Source organism: Hylobates moloch, unplaced genomic scaffold, assembly GCF_009828535.3.
Source record: "Hylobates moloch isolate HMO894 unplaced genomic scaffold, HMol_V3 SCAFFOLD_6, whole genome shotgun sequence".
Taxonomy (NCBI): Eukaryota; Metazoa; Chordata; class Mammalia; order Primates; family Hylobatidae; genus Hylobates; species Hylobates moloch.
In genome coordinates this window covers 76,394,357-76,419,151 of record NW_026652281.1, presented here as the reverse complement: position 1 = coordinate 76,419,151, position 24,795 = coordinate 76,394,357, and the positions used below count along the sequence as shown (strand labels likewise).

At 43.1% G+C, this 24,795-nt stretch overlaps 1 protein-coding gene across 5 annotated transcripts in view; it reads right to left on the bottom strand.

Annotated features, from left to right (window-relative positions):
* Positions 1-24,795, bottom strand: part of TNRC6A (trinucleotide repeat containing adaptor 6A) — a 213,661-nt gene that overhangs the window by 171,343 nt on the left and 17,523 nt on the right. For all 5 annotated transcript variants that reach the window (XM_058440833.1, XM_058440835.1, XM_058440834.1 and 2 more), the window contains exon 2: positions 11,527-11,652. In XM_058440833.1, coding sequence (XP_058296816.1) covers positions 11,527-11,606 — 80 coding nt within the window. In that variant the 5' untranslated portion in view covers positions 11,607-11,652. The remainder of the gene's footprint in view (positions 1-11,526; positions 11,653-24,795) is intronic.

The window sequence follows — 24,795 nt, the reverse complement described above, 5'->3', positions numbered from 1 at the left end:
AATCAACATATGTATTTATGGGATAAATGAAGAACACCAAAGAAAAAGAACAGTGATTATGAAAACAAGGGCTGTAAGAACAATTGGTGTGCTGGAAAATGTTGCAGTCAGTGGGTTGGATGCCAATCGGTGCTGAGGTCTGGAGGTTTTAATGTAATAGCAGCTTGGGATGGGTAACCTGGATATTAGCCAAAACACTGGTGGAGAAAAGCCTCATATATTAGTTTTGATTACTAGCATTTCCCAGTTTCAGTTTACAGAAAGGCCACCATATAATTTCTGTATCTTCTTTTTGGAGAATTACTTTTGACATTTGCATTAAATATTACGCCATGGGATAACACTTATCTAGCCACCATATAATCGGGATTGCAGCGAATTCTACTTAATTGGTTTTTTGTTCATCTTTTCATTTTGATCAAGAGTTTCCTTTCTTAAATTCTTTTATTCCAAATTAATTTTAATTATATGAGTAATACATACATGCATTCTTCTTATTAAATCCAAGTTCATCTAAGTTCCCTCTCTCCAAGTTCTTTTATTCTAAATTAATTTTAATTACATGAGTAATACATACCTACTTTCTTCTTATTAAATCCAAGTTCATCTAAGTTCCCTCTCTCCTTTCATAGAGACACAGAGAGAACCACTCTCTGGTATCTTTCTGTGTCTTTATCTATCTATCATCAAAAAGTTTTTTTTAGTTAATTTTTTTTTTTTTAGAAAGGGGGTCTTGGTATGTTGCCCAGACTGGTCTCAAACTTCTGACCTCAAGTGATCCTCCCTTGAGAGCCATCACACCTGGCATCCATCATCAATTTTTAAAATGATATCACATTGTACAACCTTCTTTTTTCCTCCCCACCTAGTAATATGTCTTACAATCTAAACATGTGCCTATTTTTATTTTATTTTATTTTTTATTTTTAAATTTCTTTTTCTTTTGTTAAGGGGGGGTGGTCTCACTATGTTGCCCAGGCTGGTCTCGAACTCCTGGGCTCAAGTGATCTTACCATGTGGCCTCCCAAACTGCTGGGATTACAAGGGTGAGTCACCGTGCCAATGTGTCTATTTTATGTTTTTATTTTATTTTTTTTGAGATGGAGTTTTCTTCTTGTCACCCAGGTTGGAGTAAAATGGCATGATCTCAGCTCACCGCAACCTCCGCCTCCCGGGTTCAGGCGATTCTCCTGCCTCAGCCTCCTGAGTAGCTGGGATTACAGGCACATGCCACCATGTGTGGCTAATTTTGTATTTTTAGTAGAGATGGGGGTTTCTCCATGTTGGTCAGGCTGGTCTCGAACTCCCGACCTCAGGTGATCTGCCCGACTCAGCCTCCCAAAGTGCTGGGATTACAGGCGTAAGCCACAGTGCCTGGCGAATGTGTCTATTTTAAATTGGGGCATACGATTCCTTAGAATAGATACACCACAATTTTTTTTTTGCCATACCCAGTTGGTGGATATGTGGGTTGTTCTCCTTAGTGACTGTTATAAACAATGTTGTGGGAAACATCTTCCTACATACCTTCTGTGCACCTGGACAGAGTTTCTTTAGAGAAGAAACTGAGCAGTGAATTGTGTAGACAATTTCTTGTTGTTTGATAGATCTACACTGAGCTACACTGTTCAATCCAGTAGCCACTGGCCATGTGTGGTGAATGAGCACTAGCAATGTAGCTAATGTGAATGGGGAGCCCAACTTTTTAGGTTTCCTTAATTTTTAAAATTTGAAAACTGAACCAGTATAAAATATTTTTCTATTAAGTTCAATTTTGCTTTGGTAGGATTACATTTCTCTCTCCTAAGTGCATGACATAAAATATTCTTATATTGCTAGTGCACATGGCAGGCGTGTGTGTGTTTTCTCAGATCGCATGTGAACCTATCATTCATCTAATAGGCGTCAATTCATTTGGTTTGAATCCTTTTTTTCTTTTTTCTTTTTTTTTTTGAGTCAGAGTCTCGCTCTATCGTCCAGGCTCAAGTATAGTGGCATAATCTTGGCTCACTGCAACCTCTGCCTCCCAGCTTCAAGCGATTCTCCTGCCTCAGCCACCTAAGTAGCTGGACTTACAGGCGCCCGCCACCGGGCCAGGCTAATGTCTGTATTTTTAGTAGAGACAAGGTTTTGCCATGTTGGCCAGGCTGGTCTCAAACTCCTGTCCTCAAGTGATCCACCCGCCTCGGCCTCCCAAAGTGCTGGGATTACAGGCGTGAGCCACTGCACCTGGCCAAATCCTTTTTTTCTGTGCATTGATACAACATTGTAATGTGTTTACCTGAATATTTTATCCAGACAGTATGAATTGCATGTTACCTTTGCATCACATTGTTCATTAAAGAAAAATGCATACTATTTTAATTCTAATTCAATTATTTTTCTATACATGAACAAAATTTCCAATTTAAAATAAAGGCAGGTAACTGATGTAGAATTAAATGGAGATGCAAATGGTAGTGCTATGATAGGAATAGTAAATTAAGAGACTGGAGGCTGGGTGCGGGGGCTTACACCTGTAATCCCAGCACTTTGGAAGGCCAAGGCAGGCAGATCATCTGAGGTCAGGAATTCGAGACCAGCCTGGCCAACATGGTGAAACTCCATCTCTACTAAAAATACAAAAATTAGCTGGGTTTGGTGGCACATGCCTGTAACACCAGCTACTTGGGAGACTGAGGCAGGAGAATCACTTGAACCCAGGAGGTGAAGTTTGCAGTGAGCCGAAATTGTGCCACTGTCATGCCTGGGTGACAGAGCTAGGTTCCATCTCAAGAAAAAAAAAAAAGGGAGAGAGAGACTGGAAGCTGGGGGATGGGGAAATTGGGGAGATGTTGGTGAAAGGATACAAAAATTCAGTTAGACTGGAGGAATAAGTTCAAGAGATGTATTGTACAGCATGGTGAGTATGGTTAATAACATATTGTATATTTGAAAATTGCTAAGAGAATAGATACTAAGCATTCTTACCACACACACACAAAGAAGCATGTGAGGGCTGGATGAAGTGGTTCATGCTTGTAATCCCAGCACTTTCAGAGGCAGAGGTGGGAGGATCTCTTGAGTCCAGGAGTTCAAAACCAACCTGGGCAACATAGGGAGATCCTGTCTCTACAGAAAATAAAAAAATTAGCTGGGTGTGGTGGTGCACATCTGTGGTCCCAGGTGCTCGGAAGGCTGGGGTGGGAAGATGGCTTGAGCCCAGGAGTTCGAGGTTTCAGTGAGCCATGATTGTGCCACTGCACTCCAGCCTGGGCCACAGAGTGAGACCCTGTCTCAAAAAAACAAAACAAAACGAAACAAAAAACAAAGAAAACAAAAAGAAGTATGTGAGGTAACATGCATATGTTAAATAGTCTGATTTAGCCATTCCACAATTTATACATATATAAAAACGCCAATTGTGCACCATAAATATATACAATTTTTACCTGTCAATTATTTATTTATTTTGAGGCAGAGTAGGCTAATTTTTTTTTTTCAGTAAAGACAGGGTCTCACTATGTTGCCCAGGCTGGTTTCAAACTCCTGGGCTCAAGCGATCCTCCCGCCTCAGCCTCCCTAAGTGTTGAGATTACAGCCATGAGCCACCGCGCCCGGCCTGCTTATCGATTTTAAAAAGGGGAAAGCTCAAGAAACTGTAGGAAGATGTGCCACCAATTTCATGATGGATGACAGTTGCAATTTGCTGTGGTAGAGTGAAACAAAAAAGCTGCATGTTGGTTGTGAAAAAAAATTTTATGAAGAATAAGGTGGAAACTATTGAGACATTTTCAGCAAATACACAGTGAGTTTGATAAGTTTTTCTCCACATTCAAGAAAGAACTAACGAAGCACATGAAAAGATGCTCAACATCCCTTGACACTAGGAGAATGCAAATCAAACCTCAGAATACCACTTCATACCCATTAGGATGGCGATTACCAACAAAACAAAACAGCACAGGAAACAAGTGTTGGTGAGGATGTAGACAAACTAGAAAACTTCCACCCTTGTGCCTTGCTGGTGGGACTGTAAAATGGTTGCTGTGGGCTGGGTGCGGTGGCTCACGCCTGTAATCTCAGCACTTTCGGAGGCCAAGGCAGTGAATCATGAGGTCAGGAGATTGAGACTATCCTGGCTAATGCGGTGAAAGCCCGTCTCTACTAAAAATACAAAAAATTAGCCAGGTGTGATGGTGGGCACCTGTAGTCCAAGCTACTTGGGAGGCTGAGGCAGGAGAATTGCTTGAACCTGGTGGGTAGAGGTTGCAGTGAGCCGAGATTGTGCCACTGCACTCCAGCCTGGGCGACAGCGAGACTCCATCTCAAAAAAAAAGAAGAAAAGAAAAAAGTTGCTGTGGAAAGTGGTACAATTCCTCAAAAATTAAAGAAATACCATGGATCCAGCAATTTCACTTCTCAGTATATACCAAGAAGAAGTGAAAGCAGGGACTCAAATAGATGCTTGTACACTCAAGTTCATGGCAGCATTATTCTCAATAGCCAAAAGGTGAAAATTACCCCAATGGGAATCAACAGATGAATGGATGGTATATGGTCTTAAGAAAGTAGGAAATTCTGACACTTGCTACAATATGGATGAACCTTGAAGACATTATGCTAAGTGAAATAAGCCCAATACGAGAGGATAAATACTGTATGATTCCACACATATGAATTTCCTAGAGTAGTCAAATTCATAGATATAGAAAATAGGCTGGGTGCAGTGGCTCACGCCTGCAATCCCAGCACTTTGGGAGGCTGAGACAGGTGATCACTTGAGGTCAGGAGTTCGAGACCAGCCTGGCCAACATGGTGAAAACCCATCTCTACTAAAAATACAAAAATTAGCCAGGCACGGTGGCGCGTGCCTGTAATCTCAGCTACTCGGGAGGCTGAGGCAGAAGAATCCCTTGAACCCAGGAGGCAGAGGTTGCAGTGAGCCAAGATCACGCCACTGCACTCCAGCCTGGGTGAAGGAGGGAGTTAGTGTTTAATGGGGTAAGAGTTTCAGTGTGGGAAGATAAAGTTGTAGAGATGGATGGTGGTGATGGTTCACAGCAGTGTCAATGTACTTAATGCCACAGAGATGTATACTTACAAATGATTAAAACGGTAAATTTTATGTTGTATATATTTTATCACAATAAGAAAACCCGACGAAATTAGTTAGTTGAAATCAGAATAAAATGTTGAGCAAAGACCTTTTAAATATATTTTGTTTTATCAGGATTAGAGATTATAACTTTGGCCAGCTATAAAAATGACTCGGATTCTTGCATGCATGTGTGTATACACCGTACACAATTTTTTAATGGAAAGATGGTTAAAAAAAATTATTTAAGTTGTAAAAATTTTGTTAGAAAATTATGAGGAAAAGACTAAAAAGATATTTTAGGCTGGCATGGTGGCTCACACCTGTAATCCCAGCACTTTGGGAGGCCAAGGTGGGCAGATTGCTTGAGCACAGGAGTGTGAGACCATCCTGGGCAACATGGTGAAACCCTGTCTCTACGAATAATAGAAAAAAATAGCTGAGTGTGGTGGTGCACCCCTGTAGTCCAAGCTACTCAGGAGGAGGCTGAGGTGGGAGGATCACTGAGCCCAGGGAGGTCAAAACTGAAGTGGAGTCAATCCGCACCACCATGCTCCAGCCTGGGAAATAGGGGGAAACTCTGTCTCAAAATAAATGAATAAATAAATAAATAAAGATTTGACAGAAAGTGAATAATCTGCAATTAAGCCACCAAACAATTGCCCATAGAATGAAAGAATGTATTAAAGCTAAATGGATTCAAATTTTGGAAAATTGCAGAATTTAACTGAGTCATGCCATGAGATACCACCCAACTAATAGCCTGGGTATATTTATTCAGAAAGGTCTTCCAAATTTATGAAAAAACATTGTCAATTCATGGCTTACAAAAGTGTAGCATAGATTTTAAAACATCTTTTACATCTGACCAAAAAAATCTCACTTAGATATGAAAAAATTAGTTTCTATCATGCCAGATGGTCCTCCAGCTATGTTTGGTCAAAAATCTGGTTTTATTGGAGTTTCAAAACAAGAGACTGATGTTTCCCTTATTGCTTCATCCCACTGTATGATAAATACTGAAAATATTTGTGCTGCTTTTGGAAGCAGGCTCCATGGAAAGTGTCATGGGTACAGTTGTTAAAACTGTTCAGTGTATACGTACAAATGCTGTGAATCACCACCAGTGCATGGGATTTTTGAAAGAAATAGAAGGCAATGAATGGGGTGATCTTGGGTCTTTGCCAATGTTCATTGTTTGAGTCATGGAAGAGTTTTACAAAGATTTACTGTACTGTCAATTCCCATTCAAGATTTTCTTGAAACAAAGGGAATGCTTGCCAAATATTTAATAATCAAAGATAAACATGGCAGTGTGACTTATGTTTTCTCAGCAGTATCATAGTGTATACGAAATGAGATAAATTCCAAGCTCTAAAGAAAGAAAAACCTGTGACCTAGCTGGAAAAATATAAGAATTTACATTGAAATGAAAACATTTCATAATACGAATCAATAATAATGATTCTGCATATTTTTAACATGAATCAATATGCAAAATATATGTTTTTTAAGACAGGGTTTTGCTCTGCTGCCCAGGCTGAAGTGCAGTGGCATTATCTTGGCTCACTGCAACCTCTGCCTCCCAAGCTCAAGTGATCCTCCCACCTCAGCCCCTCAAGTAGTTGGGACTACAGATAGATGCACGCACCACCATGGCCTGCTGGTTTTTTTTGTTTTTTTTTTTTTTTTGTGGATACAGCGTCTTATCTTGTTTCCTAGGTTGGTCTCGAACTCCTGAGCACAAATTATCTTCCCCACCTTGGCCTCCCAAAGTGCTGAGATTACAGGCATGAGCCACCACACCTGGCTGCAAAATATTTTTAATAGTAATCACCAGCATTATGTAAATTATCTGCAAAACTTACAAGAACAATTTGAAGACTATTGCTGATATTGACAAACTTTAGAGTTACTTTTCAATTTATACAGCATCCTTTTACATTCCATGTTAATATGAGTTGACATGAGGATTGATGAATTGCTATAAGTTGGACAGAAGTATGTTTTTGTTTTTTTTTGAGACAGGGCCTCACTCTGTTGCCCAGGCTGGAGTGCAGTGGCACGATCTTGGCTCACTGCAACCTCTGCCTCTCAGGCTCACACTTCCTGAGTAGCTGGGATTACAGGCATGCACCACTACCACCCAACTAATTTTTGTATTTTTAATAGAGATGGGGTTTCACCATGTTGGCCAGGCTGGTCTTGAACTCCTGACCTCAAATGATCCACCCGCCTCAGCCTCCCAAAGTGCTGGGATTATAGGCGTGAGCCACTGCACCCAGCCTGGACAGAAGTAGTTTTAAAACTGATATGCTTTTGCTTCAAAGTCAAACCATTATTCCAATAAAGATGAACTAGCTTCACCAATGTGGAAGTGAATAATATGGGAAAGTGATTTTTTGGTACTTGGGAAATATTTAAGTATCTTTGGAACAACCTGCGTATGCTGTTCTACTTTTTCAACTGTATAAATACAGATCAAATGTTTTCAATGACAGCTGTACTGTAAGTGTAAAACACACCCTGGATGTCAAAGATTTAGAATAACAACAGGAAGTAAGGAATATATCTCATCACAAATTTTTATATTGATTTCAGGTTGACATGATGATATTTTAGAAATGTTAGGTTCAATAAATTGTAATGTTAAAATTAATTTCATCTGTTTCTTTTTACCTTTTAAAAGTGCTGGCAACTAGAATATTTACAATTACGTATGTGGTTTGTGTTATTATTCTATTCAATAGTGATGGGCTGGGTGTGGTGGCTCATGCCTGTAATCCCAGCACTTTGGGAGGCCGAGGCAGGCAGATTGCTTGAGACTAGGAGTTTGAGACCAGCCTGGGCAACATAGTGAGATCTTGACTCCACAAAAAACAAACAAAAAAAACCCACAAAAAAAACAAATTAGCCTGGTGTACTGTCATGAACCTGTAGTCCTAGCTACTCTGGAGGCTGATGTGGGAGGATCGCTTGAGCCTAGGAGTTTGAGACCAGCCTGGGCAACGTAGTGAAACCCTATCTCTACAAAGTATTTAAAAATTAGCTGGGTGTGGCGGTATGCACCTGTAGTCCCAGCTTCTTGGCTGGGGCAGGAGGATTACTTGAGCCCAGGAGGTTGAGGATGCAGTGAGCTGTGATTGCACCACTGAACTCCAGCCTGGTGGACAGAGTGAGACCCTATCTCAAAAAATGAAACAAGCTAACACGGTGAAACCCCGTCTCTACTAAAAATACAAAAAAAATTAGCTGGGCGTGGTGGCGGGTGCCTGTAGTTCCAGCTACTCGGAAGGCTGAGGGAGGAGAATGGCATGAACCCGGAAGGCAGAGCTTGCAGTGAGCCGAGATTGCGCCACTGCACTCCAGCCTGGGCAACACAGCGAGACTCTGTCTCAAAAAAAAAAAAATTAAAGAAAAGAAACAAAACAAACAAAACCCAGTGATGATCTAGAATTGCCTGCCCTCTTATTTGCACCAGTGTTCCCATTGGGAGAATTATGCACTGTGATTAGGTCTGACAAGAGGGCCGTCTAAGTCACTTGTCTCCCCTCTCATCTCATCATCCACTATGGAAGCTGAAGGAGCCAGGTTCAAGAAGTTAGCTGTGAAGCTGAGCAATTAGATCCTTCTTCCCGGGACTTAGATTCTGGAGTAAGTGGTGCAGAGACAGAAACATTATTTGGAAGTCAAATTCAGCATAGGACCAGTGTCAGTGTGTGGCCTAGACTTGTAAATTCTCCCCCACTGTATTGCTGCTACTAATGGGGTGGGAGGGAGGGGTGGTGGAAGGGACAGTGGGGAATCAGATAGAATGTCCACTACAGAAGTATTATTAGAGGAAGATGTTGACTCATGGGAAGACGGGGCCAAGCCTCAAGTCTGATGGGTTAGGTTAGCCTCCAAACAGAAGAATAAGCGGTAAGGCTGGAAGCCAGGAAGATGGAAGAAAATAGAGCGTGCAGTGGAGAGTGAGCTGTACAAAGAGGTGTCCGGACTAAGAATGAATGGTGGATCAGGGTGGTCACAACTGAAAGAAACCACATAAAGCAAAAGATTAAGACATAGGTTAGGACCCTATGCCTGCCCTAATCCGCAGCCCTAAGAAAACCATTCTCTGAGAATACTTGGGTTAATTAAAGAAAAAGCACTCTCTGGAAACCTCAGTGTCATGGCGCTCATGGGGATTCCTGATGACAAAAGGAAAGAAGCAATAGGCATGATTTCTTCCCTCCTTCCTTCTGCATGGGGCAGGAACGATGGGCCCTGCCTGTTTCCTGTCTCCGCATCCTACTTCCTCTATAGCCCAGGCCATGGGGTTCCCATGAATGGGATGGATGCCATATATATATATATATATATATATATATATATAAAATCATATATATATATATATAAAATCATATATATATATGATTTTAAAGAGACAGGGTCTCACTCTGTTGCCTAGGCTGGAGTGCAGTGGAGCAATCATAGCTTACTGCAGCCTTGAACTCCTGGGCTTCAGCCATCCTTCCACCTCAATCTCCCAAGTAGCTGGGATTATAGACACACACCACCACACCCAGCTAAGTTTAAAATTTTTTTGTAGAGACAAGGTCTCACTACATTGCCTAGGCTGGTCTTGAACTCCTGGCCTCAAGCCAGTGAGATGGAGTCTCACTCTGTCGCCCGGCTGCAGTGCAGTGGCACTATCTCAGCTCACTGCAACCTCCACCTTCCAGGTTCAAGAGATTCTCCTGCCTCAGCCTCCCAAGTAGCTGAAATTACAGGCACGTGCTACCATGCCTGGCTAATTTTTTTGTATTTTTAGTAGAGACTGGGTTTCGCCATGTTGGCCAGGCTGGTCTGGAACTCCTCGGCTCAAGTGATCCTCCCACCTCGGCCTCCCAAAGTGCTGGGATTACAGGTGTGAGCCACTGTGCTCGGCCTGATTCTGTTCTTAAGCTATTCCTTAACCTCTACTTCTGAGGTCATTTTCCTTTTCCCCTCCTGTGCCTTTGTCCCTATTTAATGCCTTGCATGGGATATAACCTACTCCTCCCAGAGGCTGGAAATGTTCCTTGAACCTCAGCTTAGTGACCACAGCCCTGCTTTCTGTCCACTGAGCACTGCTCAATCCCTGCCTGACAACTCGACAGGCGTCAGATGCTCTTAGATTTTCCATGGCTTTCTCCCCACACCACCACGTTGGATAACCTTCGGACAACATTGCTCGGTTTCTTGGACCTGCTTAACTGTTCCAGATCTGAGCCTCCTCACACCGCCTTTGCTGAGAGCCCCTCCCTATGGAGGCTCTTTTGTTGCCGTTTACCCCCAGGAATCTGGTCCTGTCAGGAGACACACGATCATAGCCACTGATTCAGGTAGATCCTCTGAAATGATCAGTCTGCTATCTCAGCTCTCCCTGCCTGGAAAAATCCTTCCCCATAGGATCCAGTCAAACCCAACCTATCAATATACATCTTTCCAGCTTTTACTTTGATTAATACTGCGTCAATTGAGAATTTTCTCCTTAGCTTTTTCTCCCATTGTTTTTCCCAAAGACTAGCTTCTCTGGCCACCTGCCACTGACTGAGTTTTAGGAGTTCAATGGTATTTGTTTGTTTAATTCACTTGATGTATTCCAAATGCCCAGACCAATGCATGGTACATGGTAGATGCTCAATAAAAAATCATCGAACGAATGAAAAAGAAACCACAGCCCAGAATATTCAGAGGGGTTAATACACATTACCAATGACTAAAGTACTCATGTTTACAAATAATTCATAGGGTATATCTTACTTATAGTACCAAAGGTAGATTTTGTTTTATCAATAGTGGGCTTAAGAACATCCTTTAGTAGAAATAACAAGTAGACATATATAAAAGCAGAAACTCTTTTCCTTCCCACTTTGATGTGGATTTCATTTCTACTCTAGCTTTTCCACCATCACTGCTGACCAACTTTACCAACCACTAACCCAGGTGATGCCATACGGATCCAGCAGACCCCTCCTACCAGCCCTTCCTCTTCACTTTCCTCCTGGAACTCTCCAAAGGCTTCCTAACTGGTCTCCCCATGTCCCTTTTTCTCCGTCCTCCCACACATCCTCTGCAAGTGGCCATTGATTTTCCTAACGCTGTGAATTATATCAGACAGAGCATGGGTCGCAGAATGGCTGGAAGAGGACTCACCACCAAGCTGTTTAGAGATGGACATGATAGGGCCAGAGCTCAATCCACCTTCAGAAGGTGACGTGGAGTGATGGTACATTGGCCTCTGTCTCAGGATCGTGAGGTCTGAGTTTCAAACCTTGCCCCCTTTCTCTTGCCCAGTTCTGATTTCAACCCCATTCAACTTGTCAGAATTTTGAGTGGTGTTTCCTCTGGTTTCCTTAGTTGGAACCTCAGGCAGCTCTGGGCTGAATGGACTGACCCATGGCCCCCAGTGTGAGTGATACTACCTGTTCCATTCCTCGGGCAGCGGAATGTCTTGAGAGCCAGGACACCTGGCGTCTAGGCCTGGCTCTGCCACTAGTTGCATGACTTTAGGCAAATCACATCACCTCTCCGGGCCTCAGTTTTCACACCTGAGAAAGGAAGAGGTTGCATTAGATTAGTGATTCTCCACTTTTTACTTCATTCCCCTCCCAAACACAACCAGTGATGCCTATTTGCCTATGAGACACACACCCATGTGCAACTCCTGGGTACAAACTTTAATTTCATCCCTTTCTTTTTTTTCTTTTTTTTTTTTGTCGCCCAGGCCAGAGTGCAGTGGCTCGATCTTGGTTCACTGCAACTTCCGCCTCCCAGGCTCAGGCGATCCTCCTGCCACAGCCTCCCAAGTAGCTAGGACCACAGGCGTGCACCACCACGCCTAGAAAATTTTTTGCATTTTTGGTAGAGATGGGGCTTTGCCATGTTGCCCAGGCTGGTCTCAAATTCCTGAGCTCAAGCAATCCACCCGCCTCAGGTTCCCAAAGTGCTGGGATTACAGGTGTGAGCCACTCTGCCCAGCCTCATGCCCTTCTTTTTCTTCCTTTTTTTCTTTCTTTTTTTTTTTTTGACAGGATTTTACTTTGTCACCGAGGCTGGAGTGCAGCTGTGCAATCACAGCCCACTGCAGCCTTGGCCTCCCAGGCTCAAGTGATCCTCCTGTCTCAGCCCCCTGAGTAGCTAGGACTAGAAGTGCACACCACCATGCCCAGCTAATTTTTGTATTCTTTGCAGAGGCAGAGTCTCTCTATGTTGCTCAGGCTGGTCTTGAAGTCCTGAGCTCTAGGGATCCACCAGCCTTGGCCTCCCAAAGTGCTGGGATTGTAGGCGTGAGCCACTGTGCCTGGCTGGCTGGTCTACTATCTTGTACTTTTATTCAAGACTCCCCCACCCAACTATCATTCTTGCTCTCATCTATGTCTGCAACTTCTCTCTTCTCAGTTAGACCGTAAATTACATGAGATTGCACCTATCATTGCTCTATTATCACTGTCAAAAAACAGTGACTGGGCCAAGTGCCATGGCTTATGCCTGTGATCCCAGAGCTTTGGGAAGCCGAGGTAGGAGGATTGTTTGAGCTCAGGAGTTTGAGACCAGTCTGGGCAACATGGTGAAGCCTCATTTCTACAAAAAACAAACAAACAAACAAACAAACAAACAAACAAACAAACAAACAAAAATTAACCAAATATGGTAGTGCATGTCTGTAAGTCCCAGCTACTCAGGAGGCTAAGGCAGGAGGATCACTTGAGTGAATCCAAGGAGATGGAAGCTAGAGTGAGCTATGATCACACCACTGTACTCCAGCCTGGGTGATAGAGCGATACCCTGTCTCAAAAAGAAAACAAAAAAAGTGGCTGGTACAACAGGTATTTAGTAAGTAGTTGGTGAATAAGTGAATGATGAAAATATTGAAAGCAGAAATCAATGAATGAAACTATTTCTGTCTACTGATTTCCTCCTGTAGCACATACTCATATCTTAGTCTTTCTCATGTTTTTTGAGACAGGGTCTTGCTCTGTTGCCCAGGTTGGAGTGCAGTAGTGTGATCATAGCTCACTGCAGCCTCCAACGCCTGGGTTCGAGAGATCCTCCCACCTCAGCCTCCTAAGTGGCTGGGATTACAGGTGTGTGCCACCATGCCTGGCTAATTTTCTTTTTTTAAATTTTTTGTAGAGACAAGTTTTTTGATATGTCATCCAGGCTGGCCTCGAACTTCTGGCTTCACATAATTCTCCTGCCTTGGCCTCCTAAAGTTTTGGGATCACAGGCATGAGCCACCACACCCAGCCTTCTTTCTCATCTTCTATGACAAACATTCACACAAACACTTAAACAATTATCAACCCTATGTACGTCCTCTCTTAACTTTAAGAGTCAAAGTACTTGAAATATTTGTGCGGATTGACTGTTTCCAGTTCCTCATATCCTATTTCTCCAAAATCTCTGCACTCTGGGATCAGTTGCCTCCACACCAGTGAAGCTATTTGCACCAGCATCATCAAGATCTTACATGTTGCCCAATCCAATGGCAACAGATTTCTATCCTTGTTTTACTTGACCTCCTAAGTCCTAACAGTATTTTGATGTATTATTCTTCTTCTTCTTCTTCTTATTTTTTTTTTTTTGAGATGGAGTCTCGCTCTGTCGCCCAGGCTGGAGTGCAGTGGCGCGATCTCGGCTCACTGCAAGCTCCGCCTCCCGGGTTCACGCCATTCTCCTGCCTCAGCCTCTCCGAGTAGCTGGGACTACAGGCGCCCGCCACCACGCCCGGTTAATTTTTATATAACCAGAGGAGAGACAGAAATAATTTTTTAAAACAGGAAAATGACAGTAGAAATAGTTATTGCTTTAGTTTTCCCAAGGCAGTCAGTTTAAGGGAGACTAAATACAACACCATTTAGAGATTACAAGGATTCATTTGAGGTTTTTTTTTTTTTTGAGACAACCCCGCTCTGTCACCCAGGCTGGAGTGCAGTGGCGCGATCTCAGCTCACTGCAAGCTCTGCCTCCTGGGTTCAAGTGATTCTCCTGCCTCAGCCTCCCGAGTAGCTGGGACTACAGGCATGTGCCACCACACCCAGCTACTTTTTGTATTTTTAGTAGAGACAGGGTTTCACCATGTTGGCCAGGCTGGTCTTGAACTCCTGGCTTCAAGTAATCCGCCTACCTCGGCCTCCCAAAGTCCTGGGATTACAGTCGTGAGCCACTGTGCCCAGCCTGTTTCTGTTTTTTGAGACAGGGTCTTGCTTTGTTGCCCAGGTTGGAGTGCAGTGGTGTGATCTCAGCTCACTTCAAATGAATCTCCCAGGTTCAAGCAATCCTCCCACCTCAGCCTCATGAGTGGCTGAGACTACAGGCATGTGACATCACGCTGGGCTAATTTTTGTATTTTTGTTAGAGATGGGGTCTCACTATGTTGCCCAGGCTGGTCTTGGACTCCTAGGCTTAAGTGATCCTCCTGCCTCGGCCTCCCAAAGTGCTGGGATTATAGTGGCGAGTCACTGCACCTGGCCGCTGTACTGATTTTTGCTGCCCGTTTTTGTACTTTGTATAAATGGCATCACAGTTGGGCATGGTGGCTCACGCCTGTAATGCCAGCACTTTGGGAGACTGAGGCGGGTGGATCACTTGAGGTCAGGAGTTTGAGACCAGCCTGGCCAACATGGTAAAACCCTGTCTCTACTAAAAATACAAAAGTTAGCTGGGTGTGGTGGCGCAAGCCAGTAGTCCCAGCTACTTGAGAGGCTGAGACAGGAGAATTGCTTGAACCAGGAGGCGGAGGTTGCAGTGAGCCAAGATCAGGCCACTGCACTCCAGCCTGGGAAACAGAGCCAGACTCCATCTCAAAAATAAATAAATAAATAAATGGCATCATATGGAATGTACTCTACGTGCCTTGCTTCTTTCATTGGATGTGATATTTGTGAGATTCCTTGGTATTGTGTTGTGTGGTTGTAGCGCCCTCGTTCTCACTGCTGCCTGAGTCCTCTTTTAAGAAAGCTCTGCACCTCCCCACATGGGACCGTCCTTCCCACAGTAACTGTGGTTCCCTCACTTCCAATAACGTTTCCCTTCCTCCTTCCTTACTTTCCCTCCATAGGTCTGATCACCATCTAATATACTGTACATTTAATCTATTTATTGTATTATTTGCCCCTTGCTTAGAACTATGGAGTCATAGTCAGATCAATGCTTGTACTCTTTGAACAAGTAAACCTCAGTGACCTCTGCATGGCATCCAGCATGCCCATGGGTGGAGGGAACGCCAGGCTGCCCAGACCACAGATGGGTCAAGAACTGCAACACGCTGGGCACGATGGCTCACGCTTGTAATCCCAGCACTTTGGGAGACTGGGACGGGCAGATCGCTTGAGGCCAGGAGTTTGAGACCAGCCTGAGCAACATGGTGAAACCCCATCTCTACAAAAAATTTTAAAACTAGCCAGGTATGGTGGTGTGCACCTGAAGTCCCAGCTACTAGGGAGGCTGAGGCAGGAGGATCACCTGAGCCTGGGAGGTTGAGGTTGCAGTCAGCCATGATCCCACCACTACACTCTAGCCTGGGCCGGGGAGTGAAACCCTATCTCAAAAACAAAAAGAAAAACAAACAAAAAAACCCCTGCAACAAAGTGTCATTTAGCAGGAGAGGCCAATCTGATGGGGCCCCAGGTATAGCTCTCTTACTGTAATATCTATACCACAGCCATGAATATAGATGTGAAAATTCTACATAAAGTGCTTACAAATAACTTTTTCAAGCTTATGACAATTAAAAGATAAAAAGGTTCAGAAATATCTATTAATAGGGAATATCTGAACTTTCTGGATTTATACGCTTTTGCATCTTGAATTTTTAATAATAAGCATCCATTGATTTAGTAATTAAAAATTAAGGAACAAAATGCCATAATTGAGTCAAATTTATCTTACTACTGTCAAAACGGTTCAATATTTACAAATTGATATAAAAATAAAACAAAGAGCCAGGCTTCGTGGCTGAGGTGAGAAGATCACTTGAGGCCAGGAGTTCAAGACCACCCTGGACAACACAGTGAGACCCTGTCAAAAAAAAAAGTTAAAAAATAAACCAGGCGCAGTGGCATGTGCCTGTAGTCCTAAATACTCGAGAGCATGAGATGGGAGGATCTCTTGAGCCCAGGAGTTTGAGGCTGCAGTGAGCTGTGATCACACCACTGCAATCCAGCCTGAGTGACAGAGCAAGATCCTGTCTCAAAGAAAAAAAACAAAAAACACAAAGTCCTACAATATTTTATAAAATCACAAATCTAACATTACAATAACAGAAGAGTGGCTTATCATAGGCACTTAGGTATTTCTTGAATGAATGAATGAAAATATATTAATATGTTAAATCATTCCAATAGGTCAAGTATAGAAAACAACCCACAAGGTTACTAATAAATGCTGAAAAGGCATTAAGAAAGAATCCAGCACCAATTCCTGATGAAAATCCTTGGCAGGCAGTAAAGAAGAAGGTTTCTTTCACATGCCTCCCTGCAAACCACTGCAATCTGGCTTTTGCTGGCACCCTGCCATTGGAACTGCTTTCCCCAAGGCGATCAGTGCCCTGCATATTGCCAAATCCAATGCACTTGGATGGGTACCAATAAGTATGTAACGAATTCAGGAATGGATGATAAAAGAATCTCAGATCAACGGCATCATCCTTAACAATAAAACACCAGCGTTGTCTCTTTAAAGTCAGAAATAAAATGCAGGATGTGAGCTACCGCTATCATTTGGTGATGTTTCTGGAAGCTCAGGCAAAAATAAAACAAAAAACCATGGAGACCAAAATATAAGGTACAGCTACTGGCAATAAGGTGACAAAATCATCTTTCTTTGTGTAAAACCTCAGAGAATTATGCAAAAACTCTCAGAAATAATAAGAGAGTTCTGGAAGTTTACAGATACACAAATGGTAATTGTTTTCCCTGAATACCAACAAACATGATGTCTATGATGGGTGCTGAGACAATTGAGAAAGTAAAATTTTTTAAAAAGGTGCAGAATCTGGCCAGGTGTGGTGGCTCGTGCCTGTAATCCCAGCACTTTGGGAGGCCAAGGCAGGTGGATTACTTGAGGTCAGGAGTTCGAGACCAGCCTGGCCAACATGGTGAAACCCTGTCTCCACTAAAAATACAAAAATTAGCTGAGCGTGGTGGTGGGCTCCTGTAATCCCAGCTACTTGGGAGACTGAGGCAGGAGAATGGCTTGAACCTGGGAGGCAGAGGTTGCAATGAGCCAAAATGGAGCCACTGCACTCAAGCCTGGGTGACAGGTCTCCAAAAATAAACAAATAAATATATAAGTAAATAAGTAAGGGTACAGAATCTTACGAATAAGAAGTAAAACAATCTAGGTGAAGGGTACAGAGTTCCAGCATTACAAACAAAGAAAAAAAGAAGGAAGGAAGGAAGGAAGAAAAGAAAAGAAGAAAGAAAGAAGAAAGAAAGAAAGAAACTAAGAAACAAAGAAAGAAAGAAAGAAAGAAAGAAAGAAAGAAAGAAAGAAAGAAAGAAAGAAAATCTCCTGTAATCCCAGTGCTCTGGGAGGCTGAGGCAGGAGTTCAAGACCAGCCTGAACAACATAGCAAGACCCTGTCTCAACAACAACAAAACAAATGAAGAAAGAAAAAAGTGTATGGAGAATAAGATTTTTTTTCCAACTTGCTAAATGTGAAATGTAAATGATGCTTACGTTGTGAAATTTACATTAAATACTAGGGCAAGACACAGGCTTGATGTCCTCCATGGACAGGCCAGGTGCCACTGAACCATGAGAAGGGGCTAAGATTGGTAAGGTGGGGGCTGATGCTGCCCCACCCTGGAGCGCACATTCTGGATTCCTTGTTGCAATCTGGAATCCCCGAATGAAGTTCCTGGACTTGTAACCTCAGCTGACCTGGGATAACAATTCTGTTTTCTTAGTAGGGAAGCGACGTGACAAATACAGAAAAGTGTAAAAACAAGTATAGAGATGATGGGCAAATAAGTCATACCTGTGGTATATTAATACTCTTGTATTAGGTTCAGCAATTTGTTTTTATAGTCCTAGTGATAATGTGTAGATTTTGCATGTTACCGTATTTAAGGTGTGTGAAACGCTTAAGAGAATCTAGTATATTCAATGTGTATTTATTTATTTATTTATTTATTTATTTATTTATTTATTTGAGACAGGGTCTCTCTCTGTCGCCCAGGCTGAAGTGTAGTGGCGTGATCTCGGCTCACTGCAACCTCTGCCTCCTGGGCTTAAAGGATCCACCTGCCTCAGCCTCCAAAATAGCTGGGGCTACAGGCATGCACCACCATGCCTGGCTATCTGTTTTGTATTTTTTTGTAGAGATGGGGTTTCGCCATGTAGTCTAGGCTGGCCTTCAACTCCTGAGTTCAAGCAAACCTCCCAAAGCGCTGGGATTACAGGCCTGAACCACTGCGCCTGGCCCAATTTTGAAATTTATTGATCAAATGATCACACTGTTCTAGGCACTGGGCATATATAGTGATAAAAAAAAGATAAATTTGGTCTGGCCCAGTGGCTCACGCCTGTAATCCTAGCACTTTGGGGGGCTGAAGTGGAAGGATCAGTTGAGGCCAGGAGTTCAAGAGACCAGCCTGGGCAACATGGCGAAACTACGTCTCTAGTAAAGACACAAAAATTAGCCAGGTGTGGTGGTGCATGACTGTAATCCCAGCTACTCGGGAGGCTGACATGAGAATCCCTGGAACCGGGAGGCAGAGGTTGCAGTGAGCTGAGACCACACCACTGCACTCCAGGCTGGGCAACAAAGCGAGACTTCATCTCAAAAAAAAAAAAAAAGAGAGATAAATTCTATACCTTAATGGAGCTTAAATTCTGTTGGGAGGAAGGTGTGTGTGTGGAGACACAGAAAACAAACAAGTAAAGAAATAAAAGCCGGGCACAGTGGCTCATGCCTGTAATCCCAGCACTTTGGGAGGCCGAGGTGGGTGGATCACGAGGTCAGGAGTTCGAGGTCTGCCTGGCCAATATGGTGAAACCCCGTCTTTACTAACAATACAAAAATTAGCTGGGTGTGGTGGCACACGCCTATAACCCCAGCTACAGCTACTTGGGAGGCTGAGGCAGGAGCATCGATTGAACCCGGGAGGCAGAGATTGCAGTGAGCCGAGATTGCGCCACTGCACTCCAGCCTGGGCAACAGAGTGAGACTCTATCTCAAGAAAAAAGAAAGAAAGAAAGAAAGAAAATACACCATGAGTATAATTTTTGAAAGTAATTGATGCTGTAAGGAAATAAGCCTGGTTAAGGTGATAGATTGCACTTTAGATCAAAGCACTGTACTTTAGATTGAAGACCTCTCTGAAGAGATAATACTCTGAGCTGAGATCTAAAACCTACAAAGGAGTAAACCACGAATAAGTCAAGCAGCTGCATGTGTGGGAAATAGAGCATATAAAGGCTCTGCGGCCAGAGCAAGCTTGGTAGGTTCAAGTACCTGCAAAGCAGCCACTGTGGCTGCAACAGAGTGAGTGAGAGGAAGTTCCAGAACAAAGCAAGTGCCTGGTGATATAGGGCCTTGCAGACCATGTTGAGAAGTCTGGATTTTTTTTTTTTTTTTAAGAGAAGGTCTTGCTCTGTCACCCAGGCTGGAGTGCAGTGGTGTGATTATGGATTACTCTAGCCTCAAACTCCGGGCCTTAAGTGATCCTCCCTCCTCAGCCTCCTGGGTAGCTGGGACTACAGGCAGGTGCCACCATGCCGGCTAATTTTTAACTTTTTTTTTTTTGAGACTGAGTTTTGCTCTTGTCACCCAGGCTGGAGTGCAATGGCGCAATCTCGATTCACTGCAACCTCTGCCTCCCAGGTTCAAGTGAGTCTCCTGCCTCAGCCTCCTAAGTAGTGGGATTACATGCATGCACTACCACACCCAGCTAATTTTTGTATTTTTAGTAGAGACAGGGTTTTGCCATGTTGGCCAAGCTGGTCTTGAACTCGTGACCTCAAGTGATCTGCCCGCCTCAGCCTCCCAAAGTGCTGGGATTACCAGCGAGAGCCACTGTGTCTGGCCCCAGATTTTATTTTTAATGTGAAGACAACTCATTGGTAGATTTTGAGTAGGGGTATCATGGGATCTAATTTATGATTTTAGAAGACTTTGGGGGTGGCTGTAAGATGAAAGGTCTGTAGTGAGGAAGGTATGAATGAATGGAAGCTGAGGGGCCAGTTGGGAGTCTTACCCAGTCCAGGTGAAAACGATATCAGCTTGGAAGAGGATGGTGAAAGTGTAAACGGAGAGAAATGAATAGCCGGGAATTATGTTTGGAAGGTAGGGCCAGAGGAACTTGACTATGGATTGTGTGTAGGGTGTGGCGACAATAAGGAATCAAAGACTTCTAGAGTGTGGGATTAAACAACTAGGTGGATGGTGGTGGAATTTCTTCAGTTGGGAAAGATATTGGAGGTTGGGAGAGAGATACGTTTGTTTTGAGGGAAAATCAAGAATTCTGGTTTGGACCTGTACATTTTGAGATGCCTGTTCAATAAACCACAGGGGGATGATCAGCAGGTAGCTGGTTATGGGAGACGAGAAGTATGTTGTCAACTTGTAGATGATATTTACAGATATGAGACTTTCAAACAAGGAAAGACCCTGGGCGTAGTGGCTCACACCTGTAATCCCAGCACTTTGGGAGGCAGAGGCAGGAGAATCATTTAAGCCCAGGAGTTCAAGACCAGCCTGGGCAATATAGCAAGACCCTGTCTATTAAAAAAAAGTAGCTGGGTGTGGTGGTGCACACTTGTGGACCCAGCTACTCAGGAGGCTGAGATAGGAGGATCCCTTGAGCCCAGGAGGCTGAGGCTGCAGTGAGCTATGATCGAGTCACCACACTCCAGCCTGGGCAACAGAGTGAGACCCTGTTCCAAAAAAAAAACCCAAACAAACAAGAAAAGGACTTAAGTGGAGTCCAAGTCTGAAGACTGAACCCTAGGATTTTTTTTTTTTTTTTTTTTAAGGTGGAGTCTTGCTCTGTAACCCAAGCTGGAGTGCAGTGGCATGATCTTGGCTCACTGCAACCTCCGCCTCCTGGATTCAAGTGATTCTCATGCCTCAGCCTCCCAAGTAGCTAGGACTACAGTCGTGTGCCACCACGCCAGGCTAATTTTTGTATTTTTAGTAGAGATGTGGTTTTGCCATGTTGGCCAGGCTGGTCTCGAACTCTTAACCTCAAGTGATCCACCCACCTCGGCTTCCCAAAGTGCTGGGATTACAGGTGTGAGTCACCGCACCCAGCCCCTAGGATGTTCTAATATTTACAATAAGTGGGAAGAGGATTAGGAACAAACAAAAGGACCGAGAAAGAATAGGGGCAAACCAAGAGTGGGTTGTCTTGGAACTCGAGAGAAGAAAGTAATATATTGTGTCGAATGTCACTGAGGGGTTGAGAAAGATGACATCTGAGACTTGGCCACTGGATAGGCAAACTGAAGAAAATCTGTGACCTTCACCAGACAGGTTTCTCAAGCAGTTGTAGGGCATGGGCCAAAAGTACAAGTGGAGATCTACACACCATATGTTTAAATACTAAATGCTATCAGCCAAGCAAGCTGCTAAATAAAATAGATGTTATCCTCTTACCTTGACAAATGCATATTCACCATATGTGTTTGGAAGGCAAGTTTCAAATTTAGAATTCTCTGATTCCAAGAGTTCTTCTCCAGAATGAATTGGCACAGGGAGGGCTGGTCCCTTTTTTTTTCTTTCTTGCCTTCATCTGTATGTACAAGCATGGACCCTCTAGGCTGAATGTCTAAGCTCCACCAACACGCTCCTTCCCACCTCCACCCCAGCAAACAGCCATCTCTTAGGTATAGAGATACACATACCACATCCCTTGGATCTGGACAGCAGCCTCTCCCAGGCACTGGGAACTGGCTTAGGGCCATTTAGACAGGGAATCCCAGGGTTTTAGGTACTCTGAGTAGAGTCCGTGAAGGGACAACTTCTGACTAGCCATATTTGTTTGGACCTGTGAATCCCTTGCCTAAAGGGGAGAGCACAGCTGTAGGATGACCAGTGTGGGGCTCCCTACAGCATGAGGCCTTAGAGCTGTATTAGAGTGGGTTCAAGAGAGAATAGGAGAATAGGAGGTGAGGTGGGAGGGAAGCAAACGTAGACAGCTCTTTGAAAATATTTTTCCTATAAAGAGGTAGTAGCTAGAGGGAGAAGGAGAGCCAAAGAAAGCTTTGTTTTATGTTTTTTGTTGCTGTTGTTTGTTTTTGTAAAACAAGGTCTCGCTACGTTGCCCAGACTGGTCTCTAACTCCTGGTTCAAATGATCCTCCTGCCTCAGCCTCCCAGAGTGCTGGGATTACAGATGTGAGCCACTGTGCCTGGCCCTTGCTTTGTGTTTTTAAAGATAGCACTTCCAGATGCTGATGGAAATGATCCAGTAGAGGGAAATGTTGATGATGAGAAGTGAATGGGGGTGGTGTTGGGAGCAGAGTCCCTGAGCAGGTGAGAGATAGGATCAGATCCAAGGCTTGAATGCAGGAATTGGCTTAAGGAGGTCTATGGACAATTCCTCCACTATAAAAGAAGAGAAAGCAGATTAGATTGGCCCAGGTATAGTTAGGTTGGTAGATCTGGTAGTGGGAAGAAAAAATATAACATTCTTTTCTAATTGCTTCTAATATTCACAATTAAATAATAAGTGAGAATTAGGGAGGAATAAGTTATGAAATTTATATAGGACACTTGAAAATGGTTAAGATGGCAAATATTATGCTATGTGCATTTTTTTTTGAGACAGGGTCTCACTCTGTCACCCAGGCTGGAGTGCAGTGGTGTGATCATAGCTCACTGCAGCCTTGATCTCCCTGGGCTCAGGTGATCCTCCTGGCTCTGCCTCCTGAGTAGCTGGGAATAACAGGCACGCTCCACCACACCTAGCTAACTTTTTTGTAGAGTCAGGATTTTGCAGCCTGGTCTCAAACTCCTGGACTCAAACAATCCACCTGCCTCGGCCTCCCAAAGCAGTGAGATCACAGGCGTGAACCACTGTACCTGGTCTATGTGTATTTTACTACAATTAAAAATAAATTTTTAAAAAAGGCTAATAAATGACTATCTTTCTCCTCCTCCAAAAATAATAGTTATCTGGGAAAACAGAAAAGTGAATATATTAGGGGGCAGTACTGGGCGGTCAACTGGAGATTTATGGACATAAATTTAAAGCAAAACCAACAAGCACAACTGTTGCTCTAAGCGGAATGGTGAGTTAACAGTTTGATTGATATAAGATTTGTAAATTTAATTAAAAATATTTAAGAGAATTTGATTTATTTAGGCTGAAACTGAATGTTTAAAAATTTCTGGATTAATAAATAATTTCAGACTTACTAGGTTTGTAAATAGTGTTTACGCACTTAGCAATTCTGTTTGTTGGATTTATAAGTCAGCCTTGTCAGATGTTTGAAGCACTTAGGAGATTCAGATTTGTAATTGTGGTTAAAAATGACAAAGCTGAAGGAAAATTTATTAAGCAGGCTTTTAAATGATGTTAAATATTTAGGGGAGTTTATTATGTCACATTTACAATTTAACATTGATACAAGAACAAATAAAAAATATACATAACTTCAGATAAGATATACTAGATTTATAAGAATAATAATATGATTCATGAGTTACGTTAAAGGCCTCGGGAAAACTAGGTTTTTACATTTACAACTTTAATAAATTGCATGTTAGTTAAAATATAAGGAACTGTAAATATACTTGTCTATGCACTAAAGCTCAAATTCAGGTGCTAAAATTGTAGCTGTTCCCTGTGAAATGCCATTATATGCCATTCTCACCATTTTATTTTTTGAGCCTGGGTGTCTGTCTCCCATGATCACTCCAAATCCGACTAAAATGACAGAAAAAAAAAATACAGTGGATCTTTGAACAATGTGGGAGTTAGGGGCACCGACATTGAAAATCTACATGTAACTTTTGACTCCCCAAAAACTGAACTACTAATAGACTACTATTGAGTGCAAGCCTTATGGATAACATAAACAGTCAGTTAACATGTATTTTGTATGTTATATGTATTATATACTGTCTTCAATATTAAGAAAATCACAAGGAAACAAAAAGAGATTTACTATTCATTAAGTAGAAGTGGTTCATCATGAAGGTCTTCATCTTCGTCACCTTCAGTTTGAGTAGGTTGATGGGGAGGAGGAAGAAGAGGGGTTACTCTTGCTGTTTCAGAGGTGGCAGAGGTGGAGAAGGTAGAAAGGGAGACAGAAGAGGCAGGCACACTTGGTATAACTTTTTTTTTTTTTTTTGAGATGGAGTCTCACTCTCTCACCCAGGCTGGAGTGCAATGGTGTGATCTCAGCTCACTGCAACCTCTGCCTCCTAGGTTCAAGCGATTCTTCTGCCTCAGCCTCCTGAGTAGCTGGGATTACAGGTGCCCACCACCATGCCCAGCTAATTTTTTGTATTTTTAATAGAGACGGGGTTTCACCATGTCAGTCAGGCTAGTCTCGAACTCCTGACCTCAGGTGATCCAGCTGCCTTGGCCTCCCAAAATGCTGGGATTACAGGGGTGAGCCTGGCCCTTGGTGTGACTTTTATTGAAAACAATCCACGTATAAGTAAATGGTGCAGTTCAAACCCATGTTATTCAAGCATCAACTGTATATTTTATATTTATACATACATACAAATTT